The 21,540-nt window shown below is 44.2% G+C and overlaps 1 protein-coding gene across 5 annotated transcripts in view; it reads right to left on the bottom strand.

Annotated features, from left to right (window-relative positions):
* Positions 1–1,339: 1,339 nt before the first annotated feature.
* Positions 1,340–21,540, bottom strand: part of CDC14A (cell division cycle 14A) — a 99,248-nt gene continuing 79,047 nt past the window's right edge. For all 5 annotated transcript variants that reach the window (XM_082227872.1, XM_082227874.1, XM_082227870.1 and 2 more), the window contains one exon: positions 1,340–1,519. In XM_082227872.1, coding sequence (XP_082083998.1) covers positions 1,487–1,519 — 33 coding nt within the window. In that variant the 3' untranslated portion in view covers positions 1,340–1,486. The remainder of the gene's footprint in view (positions 1,520–21,540) is intronic.

Below are 21,540 nucleotides of genomic sequence, written 5' to 3'. Positions count from 1 at the left end.
CCAAACAACTTGTGCTCCCCTAAATCTACCTCTACCCAGGACCTCTAAACACACTGCCCAGGCTTGTGCCCTGAATATTTTTTTTTCTAACGGTGCACTCTTCCATTGTCTCTTGAGACAGAAGGGTGCCAACGAAAGGGGACAGGAGGACCTCCATCCATGGCAAGGATGTCACCTGCCCCAAAAATGGAAAGAAGAAGAAGTCCTGACAAAAGAAGAATGGATACAAAAACTTATGGAATACACAGAAATGGTGAAACTTACCGTACCAGAAAAATAAGAAATCAAGATAACAAACTTTTTTAAATATAAAAGAATGGAAATGGTTTATTGAATATTTGCAAACAAATCATAAACAGAACATTGGCAGGATGATTGCCATAACCTGCAGTTTTATAAACGTATATATTTAAAGTAGACGAATAAATGAGTAAGTTAAGTTAATTTGGAATATGCAGAAAATGTAAAAAATAAATTTAAGGGACCACAGAAAGAGGGGGAAGGAAGTGGAATTTCGAAATGTAAAAATGGTTGTAAAATTATTGAAATGTATAAAATTGAAAATCATATTTTTTTTGTGTAAAAAAAGGAAGAGTCCCACCCTCCTCCAGTGCCCACCTTCCAGTGCCCCCTGCCAGTTCAAGGCAATACTATACTGATTGATGAATGCTTTTACAGAGTAATCTTCTTTATGTCTTCTCGGAGGCCCTCCAGACTGGCGTTTATTTCGTGGGTGTATTCTGTAACACGTCACTGATGCAATAATAGTGGATTAGAGGTGGATTTATACTGGATCTTCGGCATATCGTCCTTACTGCATTATGGGATCATTTGTGGTATGAAAAGTTAAAGGATCTCAGTGCGAAGTTTAGGGATGTGCACTGATAGGAAACGAAGCAGTATGTCTGCAGCTGAGCTGCAAACAGTGTTGGAAACAGTTGTATATCTATCTCAGATACAATCATGAGAACAAATAAATCACCACAAACTCACTGTAAAAATGACGTTCTGGGAAAGGGTTCACAGCAGAAAGTCTCACTGATACAGTGGTACCTCAGGTTAAGTACTTAATTTGTTTCGGAGGTCCGTTCTTAACCTGAAACTGTTCTTAACCTGAAGCACCACTTTAGCTCATGGGGCTTCCTGCTGCCGCCGCGCCGCCAGAGCACGATTTCTGTTCTCATCCTAAGGCAAAGTTCTTAACCTGAAGCACTATTTCTGGGTTAGCGGAGTCTGTAACCTGAAGCGTATGTAACCTGAGGTACCACTGTAAATTGATGAGATTCAGGACTGCGGCCTGACTCTGTTATTTAAAAGGAAGCCGATTCAATGCGCTAGGTTTGTTTTCAGATTTAATTTAATGAAATTTAGTCTTCTTCTGCTTTCGTACAGGTTCCTGTCCCCACTAACTGCAGCAGTCCGAGTCTCTCCTCTCTTCTGAACTGTCTCTCATCTTGTAATCTTCGGCAGCGTCCCATTATTCTTTTCAAGTTGGGTGGCACTCTTCATTCCAACCATCCTAAGGTGGGAGAAAAAGATGTAATCATTGCCCTGTGCACACACAATGGACATAAAATGTGACCAACGGCCAAAATAATGCACTAACTGCAGGTATCCTGCCTCCTTCCAGCTTGCATGTCCTACCGTCTATAACCAAGGACAAGGAGTGTGGTGGAGTCTCCTTCTTTGGAGGTCTTTAAGCAGAGGCTTGACAACCATATGTCAGGAGTGCTCTGATGGTGTTTCCTGCTTGGCAGGGGGTTGGACTCGATGGCCCTTGTGGTCTCTTCCAACTCTATGATTCTATGACCAGTGCCAGATTTATGTATAAGCCCCACTTTTCTGGGCCCCCCCCAAAAAAAAATTAAAGGGTAAAAAAACTGGATGTACATTTCCAAAATACAGTGGTACCTCGGGTTAAGAACTTAATTCGTTCTTGAGGACTGTTCTTAACCTGAGGTACCACTTTAGCTAATAGGGCCTCCCGCTGCCGCCACACAATTTCTGTTCTCATCCTGAAGCAAAGTTCTTAACCCGAGGTACTATTTTTGGGTTAGCAGAGTCTGTAACCCGAAGCATCTGTAACCTGAAGTTTCTGTAACCCGAGGTACCACTGTATAAGATCGAAAACAAATAAAATAAAACCTACATACAGCAACAGTGTTTTGTGTTGTGTAGGCTCCTATGATGTACATATTTTGTTATGTGCAAATGGCTTTAGATACCTATTAGGTCCATGAATTACCATATAGCATATATTCAACACAAAAAACAGTGACAACTTGTTGTTGACAAAGAACAGGGCCCCATTACCTTCAGTAGCTTAAAAGGTAAAGGTAAAGGACCCCTGATAGTTACGTCCAGTCACAGATGACTCAGGTTGTGGCATCATCTTGCTTTACAGGCCAAGGGAGTCTGCAGACAGTTTTTCTGGGTCATGTGGCCAGCATGACTAAGCCGCTTCTGGCGAAACCAGAGCAGCGCACAGAAACGCCGTTTACTTTCCCGCCGGAGTGCTACCTATTTATCTACTTGCACTTTGATGTGCTTTCAAACTGCTAGGTTGGCAGGAGCTGGGACCGTGGCAGATTTGCCATAAAGTACTTGCATTATTGCTGTGCATGTATAGTAGACCAGAATAATACTTAGGTTGCAATTCTATACCCACTTACCTGAGAGCAAGTCCTATTGAGCTCAATGTGACTTACTTCTGAGTAGATTTGCCCAGGATTGTACTGTTACAGTGTTGCCGTTTTTCAATGATTCTCTCTCACACAAGCTCAGTAAATCTTTGCAAACCCTATTTTAAAAACCCTGTGTTACATATTTTTAATCCTGAATTGCACGTGGGAGTCTGATGTTGGGAGCTAGCCGCTAAACACAGCTGAAGTGAAATCTGAAATGGAGATTTCACCCCTCACCGCTTATTCTCCTGGCGATAATGTTACTGTCTTCCTTAACAACACCCGGGGGCTGGAGCAGTCATTTATTTATTTTTTCTTTTATACTAAGAAGTTATCAGTTTAAAATTTCCCAAAAGGAAGCTGTCGCAAGTGTCTGTCATTTCTTGGCTGGGCTGCAACGTTTACTGATACTCCCCAGGGCAGCTTTTCATCTTACAGGATGCATGGTTCTTTTTTTAAAGCATGTATTTCCAATACCTAGAGCCTGGCAACATTACAAAAAACAAATCTGTGTCACCTTTAATATTCTTGTGCTGACCTCTCAGATCTTGAACAATAGAGGATAGACTGCATTCACTTCTGATCAACACTGGCGGCTGCCTATTATGGGGTGGGGCTCATCTTTTCCTAAATGTTTATGGTTCAATTATCAGAAGTACTGAAAGCCTCCTTATTGATTGGAAGGGGCAAATTAGTTAAGATCTTCTTGTTAAACTGCTGATTTACCATTTATTAGCACCTGGGTTTTCTAGAACAGAAGACACCTATCACAGCAGGCAGGGACACAGTGCTCTGGATAATCTGTTTTATTCAGCATTTGTCTGGATCTGCCTGCACAAAATTACACTGTCATTAGACCTACACTCCAGCTGTTATTGAGCAATTTATTCTGATTTATTTAGGGGGCAGTTATATGGCAACAAGCATTTGTCCTGATCTGCTTGCAGGGTGCTTACACCTCTTCCCGGTAACAATTTATTTATTACTGATTTCTAAAAATATTTATATACCAGTGCATCATAAAACATGTATCACAGCGGTTTACAAGAATATGAAAAAAAACCATAAAAGCAAACAATAAAATCATGAAAAGCTAAAAGCAAGTTAAAAGTAAAAAGAAACCAAAAGCTCCATAGTATAATTATGCAAATCTATGAAGGACTTCCTTTTCTGTCTCTCCTGGATCTTCTAATATTCAGCTTTATTGACTGGCCCTGGGTTCTAATTTTATGAGAATAATAGAGAATCACAAAATAGGAATGGACCCTGAGGATCAGCCAGGGTTTCCCAAACTTTGGCCTCCAGCAGTTTTTGTACTACAGTTCCCATCATCCCTGATTACTGACCCTGCTAGCTGGGGATAATGGGAGTTGTAGTCCAAAAGCAGCTGGAGACCTAAGTTTGGGAAACTCCCTGCAATGAAGGAATATGCAGCTGTCCCTTATGGGGATCAAACCTACAACCTTGGCATGATCAACACCATGTTCTAACCGAGCTATTCCTGAGAGAGGGAGAATAACAGAATCTGGAATTTCTTTTTGTTAAATTTTGTTTAACGCTTGTTTAAATTTCATTCCATAACTGCACAAAATGATATTTACACAAAATGCAAACGTTAAATTACATAATTCACTAATGACACATCCAGTATGTTCCTACCAACACTTTTTACATTCTCTCAAGAGATGAAAATGATTCCTTTCTCTTTCACGTAATCCTTTCTCTTTCATTTATGGTTTGCAATCGGGGCCAACTCCAGCTTCCTCCTCTGAATGGGAAATCATTCAAGGAGTCAGGCATAAGTTTAGAAGTTGACTCATTTCAATGTACATGAGCCTCTGATCAGCAACATGAAGAGATAGCCTTTGAAGAATGGGGCTGAGTCATGCGTGATATTAGTCACAAAGGCTGAGATGGGGGTGGGGAATCTACGTGAGCTGAAAACAAGGATTTGGGTGGATTATTTTTTTTAAAAAGCACCTTTGAGAGAGGAGACGTTGATACCATATCACATTACCACAGTTTGAATTTGAAAGAGAAAGTAGGCTTAGTAACTTTGACTGTTATTATATACTCCAGGCTTCCTCAACCTCAGCCCTCCAGATGTTTTTGGCCTACAACTCCCATGATCCCTAGCTAGCAGGACCAGTGGTCAGGGATGATGGGAATTGTAGTCTCAAAACATCTGGAGGGCCGAGATTGAGGAAGCCTGATAGACTGTATTTTTCGCTCTATAAAACACCAGACCACAAGACGCACCTAGTTTTTGGAGGAGGAAAACAAGAAAAAAAACAATTCTGAATCTCAGAAGCCAGAACAGCAAGAGGGATCGCTGTGCAGTGAAAGCAGCAATCCCTCTTGCTGTTCTGGCTTCTGGGATAGCTGTGCAGCCTGCATTCGCTCCATAAGACGCACACACATTTCCCCTTACTTTTTAGGAATGAGTCTTATAGAGCAAAAAATACGGTACTCTGTTCTCTCTCTCTCTTTTTCTCTCAAATGACATAGATTTGATTATGGCTTTATTATTATTTATTAAATTCGTATACTGTCCTTCAACCAAAGATATCAGGGTGGTTCACAACATAAAAATACAATAAAAGAAACACAAAACACATAATAAATATAAGAACAAAAGCAAACTAATAATCACGCTCCCCAACACATTTAAAAGGATTTCAGATGTTAATCGGCCAAAGATCTGGTTGAAGAGGAACGTTTTTGCCTGGCGCCTAAAGATGTATAATGAAGGCACCAGTTGAACATTCCTGGGAAGTGCATTCCATAAACAGGGAGCCACCACAGAAAAGGCCCTTTCTCGTGTTGCCACCCTCCGGATCCGCATGGAGGAGGCACACAAAGGAGGACTTCAAATGATGACTTCAATCTGGGTCGGTTCATGTGGAGAGAGGCAGTCCTTGAGGTATTGCGGTCCTAAGCCATTTATCTGATTTGTTTCCTTTTGCTTGTCAGCCACACTGAGAACATTTATTTATTTATTTGTCAGTCAATCATCTTGTGTACCAACCTTCATTGCAAAGCAATAACTTTTGCTTTTGGGCAGCACAGGCAGCTTGTAAATAAATGATGGGAAAAAATGTGTTTTCTAAAATTTCTTTTGCTTTTATTTTACCATGTCCTATGATGCTGTTAGCCACCTAGGGTGTTATGCGTGGAAATGGAGCATATAAATTTAACAAATACACAAAAGAAAGAGAGAATCTCTCCGATAACTAATTATGAAACACAAATATTAATCTGGCGGTAATCCTAAACACACTAATAAATATAGCTAGCCTATTGAGTTTGATGAAACTTCTGAGTAAACATGCTTAGAACTGCACTTATTATATAGTACATAGAACAGATTCCAAACTGGCTCTGTAAATTTAGACCTGACAGGGAGGAATAATGGTCAAGAAAACATACGAGCCCTGGTCTAAGAAGAAAGGCAGGATATGAATTTAAAAATAAAATATAGTGGATTTGACTCAGAACGAATCAGCGTCCTGTGTCCTTTTGCTGGACCAGGACTACAGTCGGTTTCTATGTTTTTTGGCTGACTTTTAGCAATTCACTGACTCTCTCTCTAACCCACCTATTGTCAAGATAAAATTGGGGAATGGCCTATATGTGTACTTTCCTCTCATCCTTTAGTGGAAGGGCTTAATAAAAATGTGATAATGAAGTTTTAAAAATGTGTTTGTATGCATACTGTTAGTGGGGGAAACATTGTCCTTAACAGTAGGAGAATCATTTATTTTCTGGTACAGCTGCCTTCAAGGAAGGAAATCCTAGGACCATTAGGCTTTCCTTGTACATAGTGCATACTTTCCTGAACATATGGCATAAACTGAAAAGAGCTGAAAATAAACCGCTGCAACTTGCAAAAGCCCTATGGCTCAGTGCGCTGACATTCTTTATTTCACCCTTAGTAGAAAACATTTGCCAAACATAAAACAACATGTCGTGTTTGTATTATGATGGAACGCTTCGTTTTCAGTATGGACACGATCCAAGCTAAGCACCTTTAATGTTCCAATGATTTCAATGGGAAATTATTAAAACATGCACTTAATTCTTCCACTGAGGGCAACGGTGCTTAATAGTGATAAATATGAGGATGGCGGAACCAAGAGCTCCTTGCAGGAAGAATGGGATATAAATGTGATTTTAATGTGAGGTGTGCCTATGAAAATATTCAGGAACTCCTAGTAAACATACTTTCAGCCCCATACTTTCTGGTGGACTGTCTCGCCAGAGTCGTGCATGCTCTAGTTATCTCACGCTTGGACTACTGCAACGCACTCTACGTGGGGCTACCTTTGAAGGTGACCCGGAAACTGCAATTAATCCAGAATGCGGCAGCTAGACTGGTGACTGGGAGCGGCCGCCGAGACCACACAACACTGGTTCTGAGAGATCTGCATTGGCTCCCAGTACGTTTCCGAGCACAATTCAAAGTGTTGGTGCTGACCTTTAAAAGCCCCAAATGGCCTCAGTCCTGTATACCTGAAGGAGCGTCTCCACCCCCATCTTTCAGCCCGGACACTGAGATCCAGCGCCGAGGGCCTTCTGGCGGTTCCCTCATTGCAAGAAGTGAGGTTACAGGGAACCAGACAGGTGTCGCCCACCCTGTGGAACACCCTCCCTTCAGATGTGAAGGAAATAACCAGCTATACTATCTTTAAAAGACATCTGAAGGCAGCCCTGTACAGGAAAGTTTTTAATATCTAATGCTGTACTGTTTTTAACATTTGATTGGGAGCCGCCCAGAGTGGCTGGGGAAACTCAGCCACTTGGGCGGGGTATAAATAATAAATTATTATTATTATATATAGTAGCTTATTTCTTTTACATTGTCTAAACGGTGTTATTTGTTTGGGTGTCATGCTATCCAGGGCTGGGCAGTGCTCCCAAGATCAACACGACACAGGAACAGTGGAATTTCCCAGCCTTTTGTGCTGGTAGCCACACCATCTTAATACAAAATATTTTTAAGCTCCTGCTTACTTACAGATATTTTTTGAATGGTCTATGAAGCTGTGGAAATACCCTAGACTAGCAAAAAAGAGGAAATGCGAAGGCATTTAAAAGTGGGAAAGAAAGTTTCAACTCCTTTGCAGAACCGTTTATTTGAATCCACTGAATGTTTATTGAGGCCTTTCTGCGACCAGCTTTTATTTTGATCCGATCTCTCTGCTGCTAGCAATACTCCCTTTCTCCAAAGGCCCCCCACTGTGGAGCTAACTTTTGCCTCAGTTAGGTTTTGCTGTTTTCAGATACACAATAGGAAAGGGAAAAGAAAGGGGATTTTCCCTCCTTTTCTTTTCAGCCTGCTGAGTAAACATTCATCGGCAGGAATTCTGCAGGAAACACTGGAGCTCTGGGGTTTTCTGGGGTCACCTGGCTTTGAACATTTAGCACCTCTGAACATAGATAATAAATCATAGAATTGTGGGGTTGGAAGGGACAACAAGCGTCATCTAGTCCAACCCCCCTGTCACGCAGAAATATTTTGCCCAATGTGGGTCTCGAACCCAAAACCCTGAGGTTAAGTCGGGCTCACGCTCTACCGACTGAGCTATCTGGGTGGGCAGTCTCATGCTGGTGTGCTGCTGCTTATATCAGCTCAGCCGTTTGGTGTGTTGGCAAATGCTGATAATACAACCCAGGAGCTGGATGAATTGCCAGATCGCTCACTCATAGAAAGAAAAAGGAAAAACCCAAAAGGAGCCATAAAATGGGAGAGGAAGAGAAGAAGAGTTTGGATTTGATATCCCGCTTTATCACTTCCCGAAGGAGTCTCAAAGCGCTAACATTCTCCTTTCCCTTCCTCCCCCACAACAAAATATCTGTAAGGTGTGTGGGGCTGAGAGACTTCAGAGACGTGTGACTAACCCAAGGTCACCCAGCAGCTGCATGTGGAGGAGTAGGGAAGCGAACCCAGTTCCCCTGATTACGAGTCTACAGCTCTTAACCACTACACCACACTGGAGGTTTACAGAGAGGTCCTCAAGGGTCTCTCTGAAGATATGCACCCCAGAGTCAGGCAGCTGAGGGTGTTTCATGAGCGCATGATCCAGGAGAAGCCAAGCGCTTTGATTTCGATAGAAGAGTTAAGCCAAGCATCACCTCTCTCCCACAATCCTATGTGCATGTTATGTACTGAGTTGAATAGGATCCAAAATGCAGCAGTCTGATTGGTCCTAGAACAATAGGATCCAGAATGCAGCAGTCTGATTGGTCCTAGAACAATAGGATTCAGAATGCAACAGTTTGATTGGTCCTAGAACAATGCAGCAGTCTGATTGGTCCGCAGGAGCCACCCAATCCAGCTCCAGGTGGAAGTGAATCCGCAACCTGATTGGCCTACAGGAGAATCCTGGAATTAGCCAATCACGTGCAGCCCATTGTGTAAATAATGTATATAAAACAGATATTGTGGGGGAACTTCCATTCCTCCTCACCACTATGAGCTGAATAAAGAGCATGAAATCCACTCTTGAGTATATTTCAGTGCAGGCTCACCAAACTCAGTTCAGTTCCATTTGGATAGCTGCTCCAGAAGGTTAGGTTGAGAGGGTGACTGGCCCAAGGTTACCCAGTGAGCTTCATTTCATGGCTGAGTGGGGATTCGAACCCAGCTCTCCCAGGTCCCAGTCCAACACTCGAACCATTATGCCACACGGGCTCATGCTACGCAGCAGTGACTCAGCCAACTAAGCAACACAGCCCAACCATGGCCTCAGCTACTGACTCCAACTCCCATCATCCCTGACAACGGGCCATGCTGACTGGGGCAGATGGTAGTTGTAGTCCAACAACATTGGGAGGGCACAGGGTTGGCTAACCCTGACATGCTGTTGCCACGCTAGTTCTGTTGCATGGCATGATCAGCTTGCAATCATTCCACTCTCCCTCCATAAACCCACACAAGATTCCATCAGGTTAGGGGAAACTGCTGCAGTTGCTAATTTTAAAGGCTGGGAAGCAGGGAAGGATAGGAGAAGGGGCTCAGGTCTGAAGATAGAGGCTGGGAAAAAAGCTTTTTTTAATTTTAGATGTTTTAAAATATATATGGAATTTGCCATTAGTTCATCAGCACCATCTAGTGCCACATTTGTATAATGCACTTAAAACATGATATTTGCAGCTGCATAGCTGAGTCCACAATTTGGGAATCCAAAGTCAGCACTACTGCATGTGGCACAAGCACTTCCTAAAAAAACAAACCCAAAGTTAACGCACCTGGGAAAATAGCCAGTAAGCCATATTTTATTATAGGTTGGAGCGGTTAAGGAAGATGCAAAAGGAACTTGTTTTATGAGTGGCAGCAACTGTGGAAGAAGTGAGGAGGACAGAGTGTGCACCGATGTTATTTCCTGGAAATAGGTATCAGATTTAACAAGGAAATCATCACTAAATGCTGGCAGCATCTTTTGTTTGTCCAAGGCTCAGGGAATTGTGTGCCTCCAGCTAGATTCAACTTGAGCCATATAGCATAAGAATGCATAGTTTATAAATATCATTTCTTTTTTGTTTTGTTTTTAATATTAACTCTTCCTCAAACTTCTGCACAGCAGTATCTTGGAGAGGATCCAAGGTGCTTGAGAACAGCGGGCGAGCCTAGCCTGATATGAGTTCTGCATTATTTTTTCAAGTGCTTAGTTGACAACAATTTAAATAGAAGCTTGCTCTTTGGGTCAAGTAAGAACTTGGCATACAGCAAGACCAGATATTCTGCACTGAGAAGGAATTAAATAAAGGAATCACACAACACCAGGAAGATTGGATTTCGCCACAGTCAGGGCTGACACCAGACATCAAGGGACTAATAATAATAGTAATAGTAACAACAACAACAACAACAACAACAACAACAACAACAACAACAACAACAGAAGATGAAGAAGAAGAAGAAGAAGAAGAAGAAGAAGAAGAAGAAGAAGAAGAAGAAGAAGAAGAAGTAGTTGTATTCTGTCCATCTGACTGGTTTGCCCCAGTCACTCTGGACGGCTTCTAACAGAATATAAAAGAGCACATGATACATCAGACATTAAAAACTTCCCGATACAGGGCTACCTTCAGATGTCTACAGAAGTTGCATAACTGGTTATTTGTTTGACATCTGTCGGGAGGTCATTCCACAGGGCGGGCACCACTGCTGAGCAGGCCCTCTGCCTGGTTCCCTGCAACTTCGCTTCTCACAATGAGGGAACTGCCAGAAGGTCCACCCTCAGAGATGCTCCTTCAGGTATACAGGGCCACAGCCGTTTAGGTTACAAAGCTCAGAGCAGTGCTCCCAATGAGACGCCACCCCAACCCACCCCCCTCCACAGTGGTGGCCCATCTTGTCTCGTCACCTGAGGCATAATGAGAATGGCTCCCCTGCCCCACCACTGCACCCCTCCCCACTCCCACTGTTCGCTCCACCACTTCCACCACAACTGGAATGTGTCCCTCTCTTGTAAACTTGAGAAGGGGGCATCAAGAGAAGGGGCTTTCCGCAAGGCCATCCACTCGTCTTCCCCTCCCCTGGAATGGGGGAGAAGAGTGGCAACGCCACATGCCAGAACACCCTCCTCTCACAGAAACTCAGTAAGAATTTCGGACGTCGTTCCGGTAATCCGATGTTTCGTTGCTAAAGAACTTAGTCATCGACCTCCTTCAGGTTTAACGAACTGAAGGACATCATGCTCTTTCTATGCTTCCCCCGATGGAAACATGCAGATGGGGACAGATATACCCCTGCTTAAAGTCCTTTACATACTGTCTTCTCTTGTGTATTATTTACTACAAAGCTTGGTGACTAAGATCTTTAGCGACAAAACCTCAGATTACCGGAACAAAGTCCAAGCACTGAATACCACAAGTGGATTCTTTATTACTGGGTTTGCAATTGTTCAAGATATAATCTATTTTTGAAAGAGAAGAAATGAGCACTGAACCACTGGTGTATTCCAAGCAAACTCTTTATTTACTGCGTTTGCTATTGTTTAAGATAAAACCGATTTGGGAAGGAAACTACTTTTGCCATTTTTATGGACGTTTATTGTTTACAGATAGCTGCCTTGGTGATATTATCTTGTGCTGATTGCAGTAGTCATCGTATCTCCTCCCCCCCCCCCCCGTTCATTGTTTTATTGCTAGGAGCCAGCAAGGGTCACAACTGATGGTGGGCTCCCAGCATGCGATTTGCTGAACCGCACACCTGCCATATATAACGCAAAGTGGGAGGAAGCTGCAATTTCCCTGTATAGGAAAGTTTTTAATGTTTGATGTTTTATTGTGTTTTTAATATTTTGTTGGGAGCCCAACAAAACCATCACCACCACCAACAATAAATTGTATTAAAATAATAATTTTTCTATAAAAAATATATAATATATAATTATGAAAATAATTATAATATAATTATAATATTGCATCTGTTTCTGCCCTAAATTCAGCTGGGTGCAAAATAAGTCCTGAATGTATTGCTGTAGGTGCTGCCTACTCAAATGCCAAGAGATCCAGGGGCAGATGGCGCAGACTAGGAATAACTTGATGCCGCAGAGAGCTGTTTGACAGTGGAACGGTGTCCCTTGGGAGGTGGTGGACTCTCCTTCCTTGGAGGTTTTTAAGCAGAGGTTGGATGGACATCTGCCATAGATGCTTTAGCTGAGATTCCTGCATTGCAGGGGGTTTTTTCTAGGGTTTCCATACGTCCAGAATTTCCCAGACATAGCCAGGATTCTGCCATCGTTAGCAGTTTCCGGGCGGGAATCTGGATGTATGGCAGCCCATGTCAGCAGCGTAGATCTTGGCGATTTCCCACTAAAAACACTGTATTTTTTGCTCTATAGGACACACCTGACCATAGGACGCACCTTGTTTTAGAGGGGGAGAACAAGGAAAAAAAATCTCCGCCTGTCTGCGCAGCGCCCCTTCAGCAAGGCGGCAGGAAAAACAGAGCCCCTTCCGTTTCTCCTCCCGCTTAGCTGAAGGGGTGCTGCGCCTTAGCTGAAGGGGCACCTACCCTTCAGCGAAAGGAATCCGAAGCCTCTGGAGCGCAGCAGGAGCTCCCATTGCACTCCAGAGGCTTCAGGCGGCTATCCCTGAAGCCTGGGGCGTGAGAGGGGTTGGTGCGCACCGACCCCTCTTGCTCTCCAGGCTTCAACGAAAGCAATGCAAAGCCTCCAGAGCACGGCGGGAGCTCTCCCACTGCGCTTCGGAGGCTTTGCATTGCTATCGCTGAAGCCAAGGAGCCTGCATTCGCTCCATAAGACGCACACACATTTCCCCTTAATTTTTGGAGGGGAAAATGTGCGTCTTATAGAGCAAAAAATACGGTAGCTGAAAAATGTTTTGTTTTGTTTTGTTTAGATTTGGGAGGGAAAGCTCAACAACTTTGAGCAAAACTAAGAGAAGCTCAACAACCTTTCTCCCCACAGCAAAAAAAAGAGCTCAGCAACTTTGCCCAATAAAGCTCAACAACTTGTGTGTCCGGATTTTCACTTTTTGAAAGATGGCAACCCTAGGTTGGACCAATTGACCCAACTCTATGATTCTATGATAGGGTGCCTGGATTCGAAGCCGGAGGATGCAGCTATCCCTTTACATTTTTTGACACTTTTTTGCCTTTGGGGGCCAAAGGAGATAAAGCAGTTGCAGTATATAGGCCCTTCTCTCTCTCTGGCCCATTGCACAAGGGCTAGACTCCAGGCATGTCGCACAATAAGCGAGGGAGTTGGCAAGGACTGAGCAAGACAAGGTGTGCCTGCTTTATTTCCTCCCACATCAGGAGATTCAGTTACTTAGGGACAGCTTTCAGACTACGCTGAAAGCAAAGAGGGAAATAAGCAGGATGTTCAGGAGTCAGGAAGTCAGGGCTTCAGTGTTCTGTGTGTTGCTTAACATCCCTCACTATGATTAGCAGAAATACACACACACACACACACACACACACACACGGAAATATCCTTAGTTCACAAGGTCAATCTGTCTTGCCAAATTAGGGCTTCTTTGGCACTCTTCTTTTGTAAAGAGATTTCATTCTCTTTAAGCTCAGAGCATACATGGTTTGTGGCCATTTCCTGGAACCGTTAGCTTTCAATGAAGGCAGGGGTCTGTGACCTCTGCAGATCCAGGGACATATTTACCGAAGGAAAAAAACCTAAGAAACTGTTGTGCGCACCACAAAATACCCATTTCACCAACAGGGAGAAAATGGCAATGCTCAGAACGGTTTCCCCTCAACCCAGACCCAGGCAGAACGCCGATAAAAATAAAATGCACAGGGTTGGTGGGTGGAATCAGACAACATCCTGCCAAAAACAAGCAACAAACAACTCCACACCCAAAGCCAGTGGCGTAGCGTGGGGGGTGCAGGGGGGGCATCCACAGCGGGCACAACATCTGGGGGTTAGGGTTAGGGGGCGCAAATCCACGGGTTAGGGGGGCAAATTATTTGCCTTGCCCCGGGTGCTGACAACCCACGCTACGCCACTGCCCAAAGCCATTTAAAAAAAGGGGGGTGCAAGACAGAAGGAGGGCCATCTGACATGAATGCTTTGGCCTAGATTCCAGCATTGCAGAGGGTTGAATAGATAATCCCTGGGACCCCTTCTATAGGGCCTCAACAGATTCCATGGTCTGAGAACGCAATGGTGCCCAGGGTCATTGGGACCCCAGATGTAGGAGTTGATGATCTCAGGTTGAAAAATCCCCCACAGGATAACATTGCTGGCGTTATTTACAATTTCTGGGACCATGGGAGCTCATTAAACTTCAATCCCAGGGACCTGTGAGCTAATCTCTCCCACTCTGAGTGGGAAAATCCCTACTGATTTCCATCTCTTCTACTTTAAATCCTGTTCTTTTAAGTGCAGCCATTGTTCTGGTTACTTTAATCTTTGCAGGGATTTCCAGTGCAATGTTATATTACCAAATAAGATAGGAATCTGCTTGCTTTGGCTACTCAAAACTACAGGAGATGTTGGAGATGACTGACTGAATCTCCAGTCTAAATCTTTGTAAAGCGCAGGGGTGGGAAGGCCTGATGAGGACTGAGACTGCAATGATGGGAGAATTTTGTGGGGACCATTTTCCTGAAGAAAACCACCCCTCTGGAGCTGCTATTTGCCCTGTTAAGGGGCAGTGTACAATACAAACATGAAAGTTTTCCTCCATTGCCATAGATGTGACCCTAATCTTCCCATAGATACTTTCCCCAGACTTTTAAAGGCAAAAGAGATACACATCCATAGTGTTTCCTTTAGTTTGGCTCCCAGCTCAGCTCTCTGCCGGTTAATGAAGGTAAAGTCTGAGCTTAGATTTAGGGCCTCACAGGTAGTATTTGCTAGCAATGGCTATGTCAAAAAACTACAGAAGAAAATAATATAGATTGGCCTGCACCTTCTACAGCACCCCTGGTTTTTTGCTTGTTTGTTTTTCAATTCCCAACAGGCAGCAAAGCAAGGTGACTTCTAGATACCTTGGTGTGGGCCACCATCCATGGTTGGTCAGGTGTGCTTGGTTTGGTGAGGAGGAGTCTTATAACTTGTGCAGACCTATCAGAAATCGTTGAAGAAAACTAGACGGACACGCTCATACCCTGCAAGAGTCCCAGAAAAACTGGGACATCCCGTTCCCATCCCCACAAGAGCATGGTGGCCATTTGGGGCACCATGATTTCACCCCAAGATTTCTCCCCGAAAGAGTGCTACTTTCAGGGCCGCGATCTCACACCACGCCTCAAAATGTCTGTTTTGGGGTGCTGTGTGAGCATGCTCCCTCAAAGCATGTACTTTGGGCTCTGTGATCTCTTGCGGGTCATGTGACTCTCATGGGAGCACCAACGGGAAGACACGCAACCTGGTTTGGGGACTCAAAATGTTGGCAGGTATGGATTCTGCTTGTCCTCTTCCTTGTCTTTCTTTGGCCAAAAAATCAACACTTCTAATATGGGCTGCTGTAGGCCTGGATTTTCATGGACACTTTAGCCGCTATTTGATACTTTGCCTGGATGCCATTTTTGACGGACGAATCCTGACTATGTATGGCAGCCCTATCAGAATTCTCAAAGCCAGAAAGATTATTGACCATGCCTTCTATTTCACTTTGTATTTATTTTGCCCCACTGCTGGAGCAGCAGCCAATGTTTCATCCATAAGCACATGTCTGTTCAAAGTTCACAGAACTTTCCTGTTCCCTCCTCTCCTCTGCAGCCAAGCTGTACCTCCTATCCTAAGGGTCAAGGGCCCCTCCTGGGCAATGTAGGATGGGCTGCAAGAGGCTTCTGCAGGAGCAGAGAATAACCTAGTATTGGATTGGGTGAAGACTGATTTGGGGGCAATTCCCTCTTCACCCAGAAGCCCACTGTACCTTGTTCCACACTGTCCAGTAGACCACACTGAGAAGTTTTCAATGGGCTGCAAGAGGCAGAAGGGGAACAAAACGTTTCTTCCTCGAACTTCTTTAAAATAACTCATTTAAGGCTTCAAGCATGTGTCTCTTATAGCTCAAGCTCATTCATGCCTAAGCATAAAAGGTAAAGGGACCCCTGACCATTAGGTCCAGTCGTGTCCGACTCTGGGGTTGCGACGCTCATCTCGCTTGATTGGCCAAGGGAGCCGGCGTACAGCTTCCAGGTCATGTGGCCAGCATGACTAAGCCGCTTCTGGTGAACCAGAGCAGCACATGGAAATGCTGTTTACCTTCCCGCCGGAGTGGTACCTATTTATCTACTTGCACTTTGACATGCTTTTGAACTGCTAGGTTGGCAGGAGCTGGGACTGAACAACGGGAGCTCACCCCGTCGTGGGGATTCGAACCACGACCTTTTGATTGGCAAGTCCTAGGCTCTGTGGTTAACCCACAGCGCCACCTGCGTCCCTATGCCTAATCATAATTCATAGTAAATAAGATCTTGTGGTGCTTTAAAGACTAAGGGTTGAATCAAGACCAAGTTAACTGAATCCACAGTGCAAATATCAATAGGGCAAGTTAGTCGTGGCTTAATTTAAATCCCACTGATTTAAATTAACTCAATCGCAGAAATTTACTGCAGCCTAAACTTTCAAAGAGTAAAACCGGTGCAGCAAATCTGTGGTCTTCCACCAGCAACCCTTGGTCCCAGCAACCATGGCCAATGGTCATGGATGTATTGCGTGTGTGGTTTGTACGTTAAGATGTGCCTGTTGGTTTGCCTGTTCTAAAAAAAGAACAGAGAAAGCAACCTCCGGAAAAATGGCAGAGACAAATGACTTCTCAATTTCAATGTAGCCAACCTGCTAGGCGGAATCTGCCTGAAGAACAGCACCATCTAGCTTCACTCCTTATGGACGTCAAGAAAAAGCCTCCATTGGCTCAAAGATATTCTGATCACTTAGAACTGGTCCCTTTGTAAAGGGAAGGGGTTATTTACTTTTTCCACGACTCAAGATCAGCTAGAGAGCACAAGGAGCTGATGGAAGGGACAAGGGCACAATCTCGAGAGAACTCAGAAAAACAGGCAGGGAGCAGCAAGATGTGTTTACCGCATTATGAAGGAAGCAAATAACACACACATTAGCATAACTGGTTTTTTAGCAGAGGAGTGTTCAAGCAAAGGCGGGAATTCGTTGCCTCTCTATGTCACGCCTTGTTTTGTGTAAAAATTAAAAAATCAATTTGCAGACTATTTTTGCTTTCAGGCAGGGGTAAAATGAAACAGCCCATGTTGGGTGAAAGCCAAGCAGCTTGTGTCTCTCTAGCCCAACTCTATGGTGTAGAGCAGACACTCTGGCCTTATCACATTGCCCCATAATAGAAAGGGTTGGATTCTGCTATCCATTGCTGCCACTACGTGAATGCAATTCATTTCTCTCTAGGCCTGTCAATAAATGGCAGGAGTATTGGCCACCAGCCGGGTTTAGACAGCCTAGAATCGTAGGTTATATATTACTGGATTATCTTCCATAAAATGAAGTATAAACCTTCTGTGTATTAACAAAAGCATCTATGATTCACATGCTACCTGAGGTCTCTACTGTACAATGAATGTGTCACCAAAGGTTCTTTCTTTGCCTCTGTTTCATCAGATGAGACTTACTTTTCTTTCTCATCATGTTCCTGCTGGTACTAAGCGAGCCCCGAAACCTAGTAAACTCTTATTTCTGTTCACTGTCAGTCTTCTGATGCCACGGCGGGTCTTTGTTACCCATTCGAATGAGTCAGAAGCCCACACGCCATGCGTCCTTCCTTTCATGTCATAAAAGTTCCTAGCAAGCCTCAGGCTACAAAATTTAGCTACGTGGAGAAAATGGGAAAACCCGATTCAATGCTGCATTTCCGAGGTCAGTGGGCAACTTTGGGCAAGAGGACTGTAACAATTTTTGACATATGCACTTTTGATCGTGCAGGATGCTTGAACAGTTCGCTGTACTGAAGCAAAAATGAGGGGAGGAGATGATAAACGACTCAGTGCTTAATCTGCCACCTCAGAAATGATGTTGTGCTGCAGAAATGGTGCCTATTCTAAGATTGGGTGAATCTGTTCATTTCAATTTCTCCCCGTTTCTAATTTTTCCAGCCTGAAATTCAGTTCACCACATTTTCACACCAGTCTGATTTTTTAAAATGCAATTTAACAGCATTTGAGTTCAAAAACTCACAAAGCAATTTTCCCCAATATAATGCATGTGATGGTACACGTTACCCAGTATATGCATTTTTGTAAATGGCTGGCGGGTGGAGCTGAGGGAAGCCTGCTTCCCTCAGGTCCACTCCCCAAAACCATGTCCCCCAGGCCGCCACTGATTGGCTAGTTTGAATATCAGGTTTGGCGAAGGGCGTTAAGCGGCCATTTTGTACACATTACTTGTTCGGAGAACTGCAAAATCTGGAAAAGTGCAAATTTCAAAGAATGGCTGTGTTGGTTCACATATTCTGTGAGGCGCCCTGAGATTTTATGATGAAGGGCAGTATATAAATCTGATAAAATAGATTAATAAATAAAATATTGTTCTGAAAGTGCAAATTAAGTAGATCTTCAAAGGCAAACTGAATAGAATTTCTCCCCATCTGTCATGTGCTCATATCACCATATACAACACGTGGCATATCAACACTGCATAAGTGGGTACAGTGGTGCCCCGCAAGACGAACGCCTCGCAAGACGGAAAACCCGCTAGACGAAAGGGTTTTCCGTTTTGGAGGCGCTTCGCAAAATGAATTTCCCTATGGGCTTCCTTCGCAAGACGAAAGCCCATAGGGAAATCTCCGGGACAGCGGGGAAGCGCAGCGCGTCTTCCCCACTGTCCTCGGACCTCCTCCGAAGGCTGGCGGTGGGGCGGAAAGCCCTTCTCCCCGCACCAGCCTTCGGAAGGCTGCTCCGAAGGCTGGCAGTGGGGCGGAAAGCCCTTCTCCCCGCACCAGCCTTCGGATGGCTGTCCTGAAGACTTGCGGTGGGAGGAGGGTTTTCCTTCCCACCGCCAACATTCAGAATGCTGTTCTGAATGTTGGCGGTGGGGAGGAAAAACCCTCCTCCCGCCGCAAGCCCCGGAATTAATTTCGTCTTGCGAGGCACCACTGTAAATGGAAAAGCATTGTGGTTGAGTGGACATTATGGTCTTGGTTGCATGTCATGATAAGCAGCAAATTGTGTTGAACCATGGTTACGAATGTGCCCCTCCCTGCTATGAGGGTCCCTGCATAACTCAGACAAGCTATACCATGGCTTGCCATGTCATCTGAACCCAAACCATAGTTTGTTTGTTTCAAACAAGTGATTGCCTATGATACAGACATAAACTTTTCTGGCTTGCCACTTGTGGCTTGTTCGAAACAAACAAACATGTCTCCGTCTAGGTTCAGATGAGCTGAGAAGTCACAATTTGGCTTATTTGAGTCATATGCCCATCACACATCTGAGACAGGGAGAAAAGCTGTTCAGCACTCATCTTGCTTTCAGGCCGAAGGAGCTGGTGTTTATCCGCAGACAGCTTTCTGGGTCATGTGGCCAGCATGACTAAAGCACTTCTGGCGCAACGAAACACTGTGACAGAAACCAGAGTGCATGGAAACACCGTTTACCTTTCTGCCGCAGCAGTACCTATTTATCTACTTGCATTGGCGTGCTTTCGAACGGATAGGCTGGCAGGAGCTGGGACAGAAGTGGGAGCTCACCCCATCGCGGGCATTCGAACTGCCAACCTTTTGATCGGCAAGTCCAAGAAGCTCAGTGGTTTAGACTACAGTGCCGCCCGCGTCGGCAGGGGAGCAGTATGTTCACAATTAAACCATGGTTTAAGACAAACTGGAGCTTATAGTGACCTGGGAACCAGGCCTTTGGGTTCATGCAGACAAGTTATCACTTAAAGCTACCATGAGCACGGGACAACTGAGCCTCAGTATCAGAAAAAATGGCTTCCCACTCTGGTTCCTGTCACGGCTAGGGCCACCCCAAAATTCAACACACATCAGTTTCAATAGCTCCTGGAATGTCTGTGGATATTAGATAAAACTGGAAATGCATGATGTATAACTAGTTAATAGAGGACGAGAGCTGTCACGACTCCACTAAATATCGAGTTCTGAGCAGATGCTTGGTTGTTTACTGCCAACTTGGAAGTACGGCTACAGCTTGACATTGAAAACGGGTGAGATTTTGCTCAGGTTTCCATTTGTTTGTTTCTTTTAAAGTGCACATTCTTTAAAATCAGCCTCCGAGAAAAAGGATGGCAGTTTATAGAAAGAATTTTAAAAGGATCTCTATCTCTATCTCTATCTCTATCTCTATCTCTATCTCTATCTCTATCTCTATCTCTATCTACTTTGATTCCCAAATCCTTTTAGATGCTGCACTGTGAACAACAGGGACAGGAAAGGAAAACCTTTAGATGTACTGTACATTTCCCAAGGCAAGGTGAAGGATGCAGTGCTCCCCACTATTTCTGCATCTGGAGTCGCCTCCAGACTGTCAATGTTTTGCAGAAAGGATTCAGTTGCACACTGGAAATTTAGGTTTGCGCAGTTGAAATGCTCTGGCACAACAAATCAACTTCAAAAGAAGCAACACATTTCTTTTGCAGTTAGGAAAGTGACAGGGAAATATAGACTAAAAAACTGTGGGCTAACCAACCAATTACAGTCATACCTCGGAAGTCGAACAGAATCTGTTCCGGAAGTCCGTTTGACTTCCAAAACCAAGGCGCAGCTTCTGATTGGCTGCAGGAAACTCCTGCAGCCAATCGGAAGCCGCGGAAGCAACATCAGGCGTTCGGGTTCCAAAGAACGTTCGCAAACCGGAACACTCACTTCTGGGTTTGTGGCCTTCAGGAGTCAAAATGTTCGACTTGCAAGGCGTTCGGGATCCAAGGTACAACTATAATGGGAAAGTGCAAAACTTCCATGCAAGCAAATCAAGATGAGTAGCCATGGTCATGTAAATACCACCCCGAAACAAATCAGAATGATTGCTCTATATAGACTGCACACTATCTAACCTCTGTGCAAGCTTTATGCAAGAAAATCTGGATGGATGCTCAAGAAAATCACCTGGAGAAGCTTGGAAGCACCTCTTTCTAGTTTATGTCAAAGTAACAGGCTATTAAAAGGCAATCATGGATATCAACACCTTTGAATATAGGTGTTGCCTCACTTACATGGGGTTATATTGCCCACCCCATAAATGAAATTGCGTAAAGTGGAGAGCACCCTCTGAAAAGCCTCTGAACACCCCTTTCCCCCTGCTCACTCTTTGTGCCTATCTACAGTTCCTCTTGCGCCGCTGCTTACCTCGGGGGAAAACTGCTCTTAAGTGCTCAATCGGAGCAAACGGCAATTCGGGTTTCCTATGGATTGCCATTTGTTCCAATTTATCACTAAAGAG

This window comes from Podarcis vaucheri, assembly GCF_965113315.1.
Source record: "Podarcis vaucheri genome assembly, chromosome: 6".
Taxonomy (NCBI): Eukaryota; Metazoa; Chordata; class Lepidosauria; order Squamata; family Lacertidae; genus Podarcis; species Podarcis vaucheri.
The sequence above is the reverse complement of the archived record's forward strand: the minus strand, read 5'-3'. Positions and strand labels throughout refer to the sequence as shown.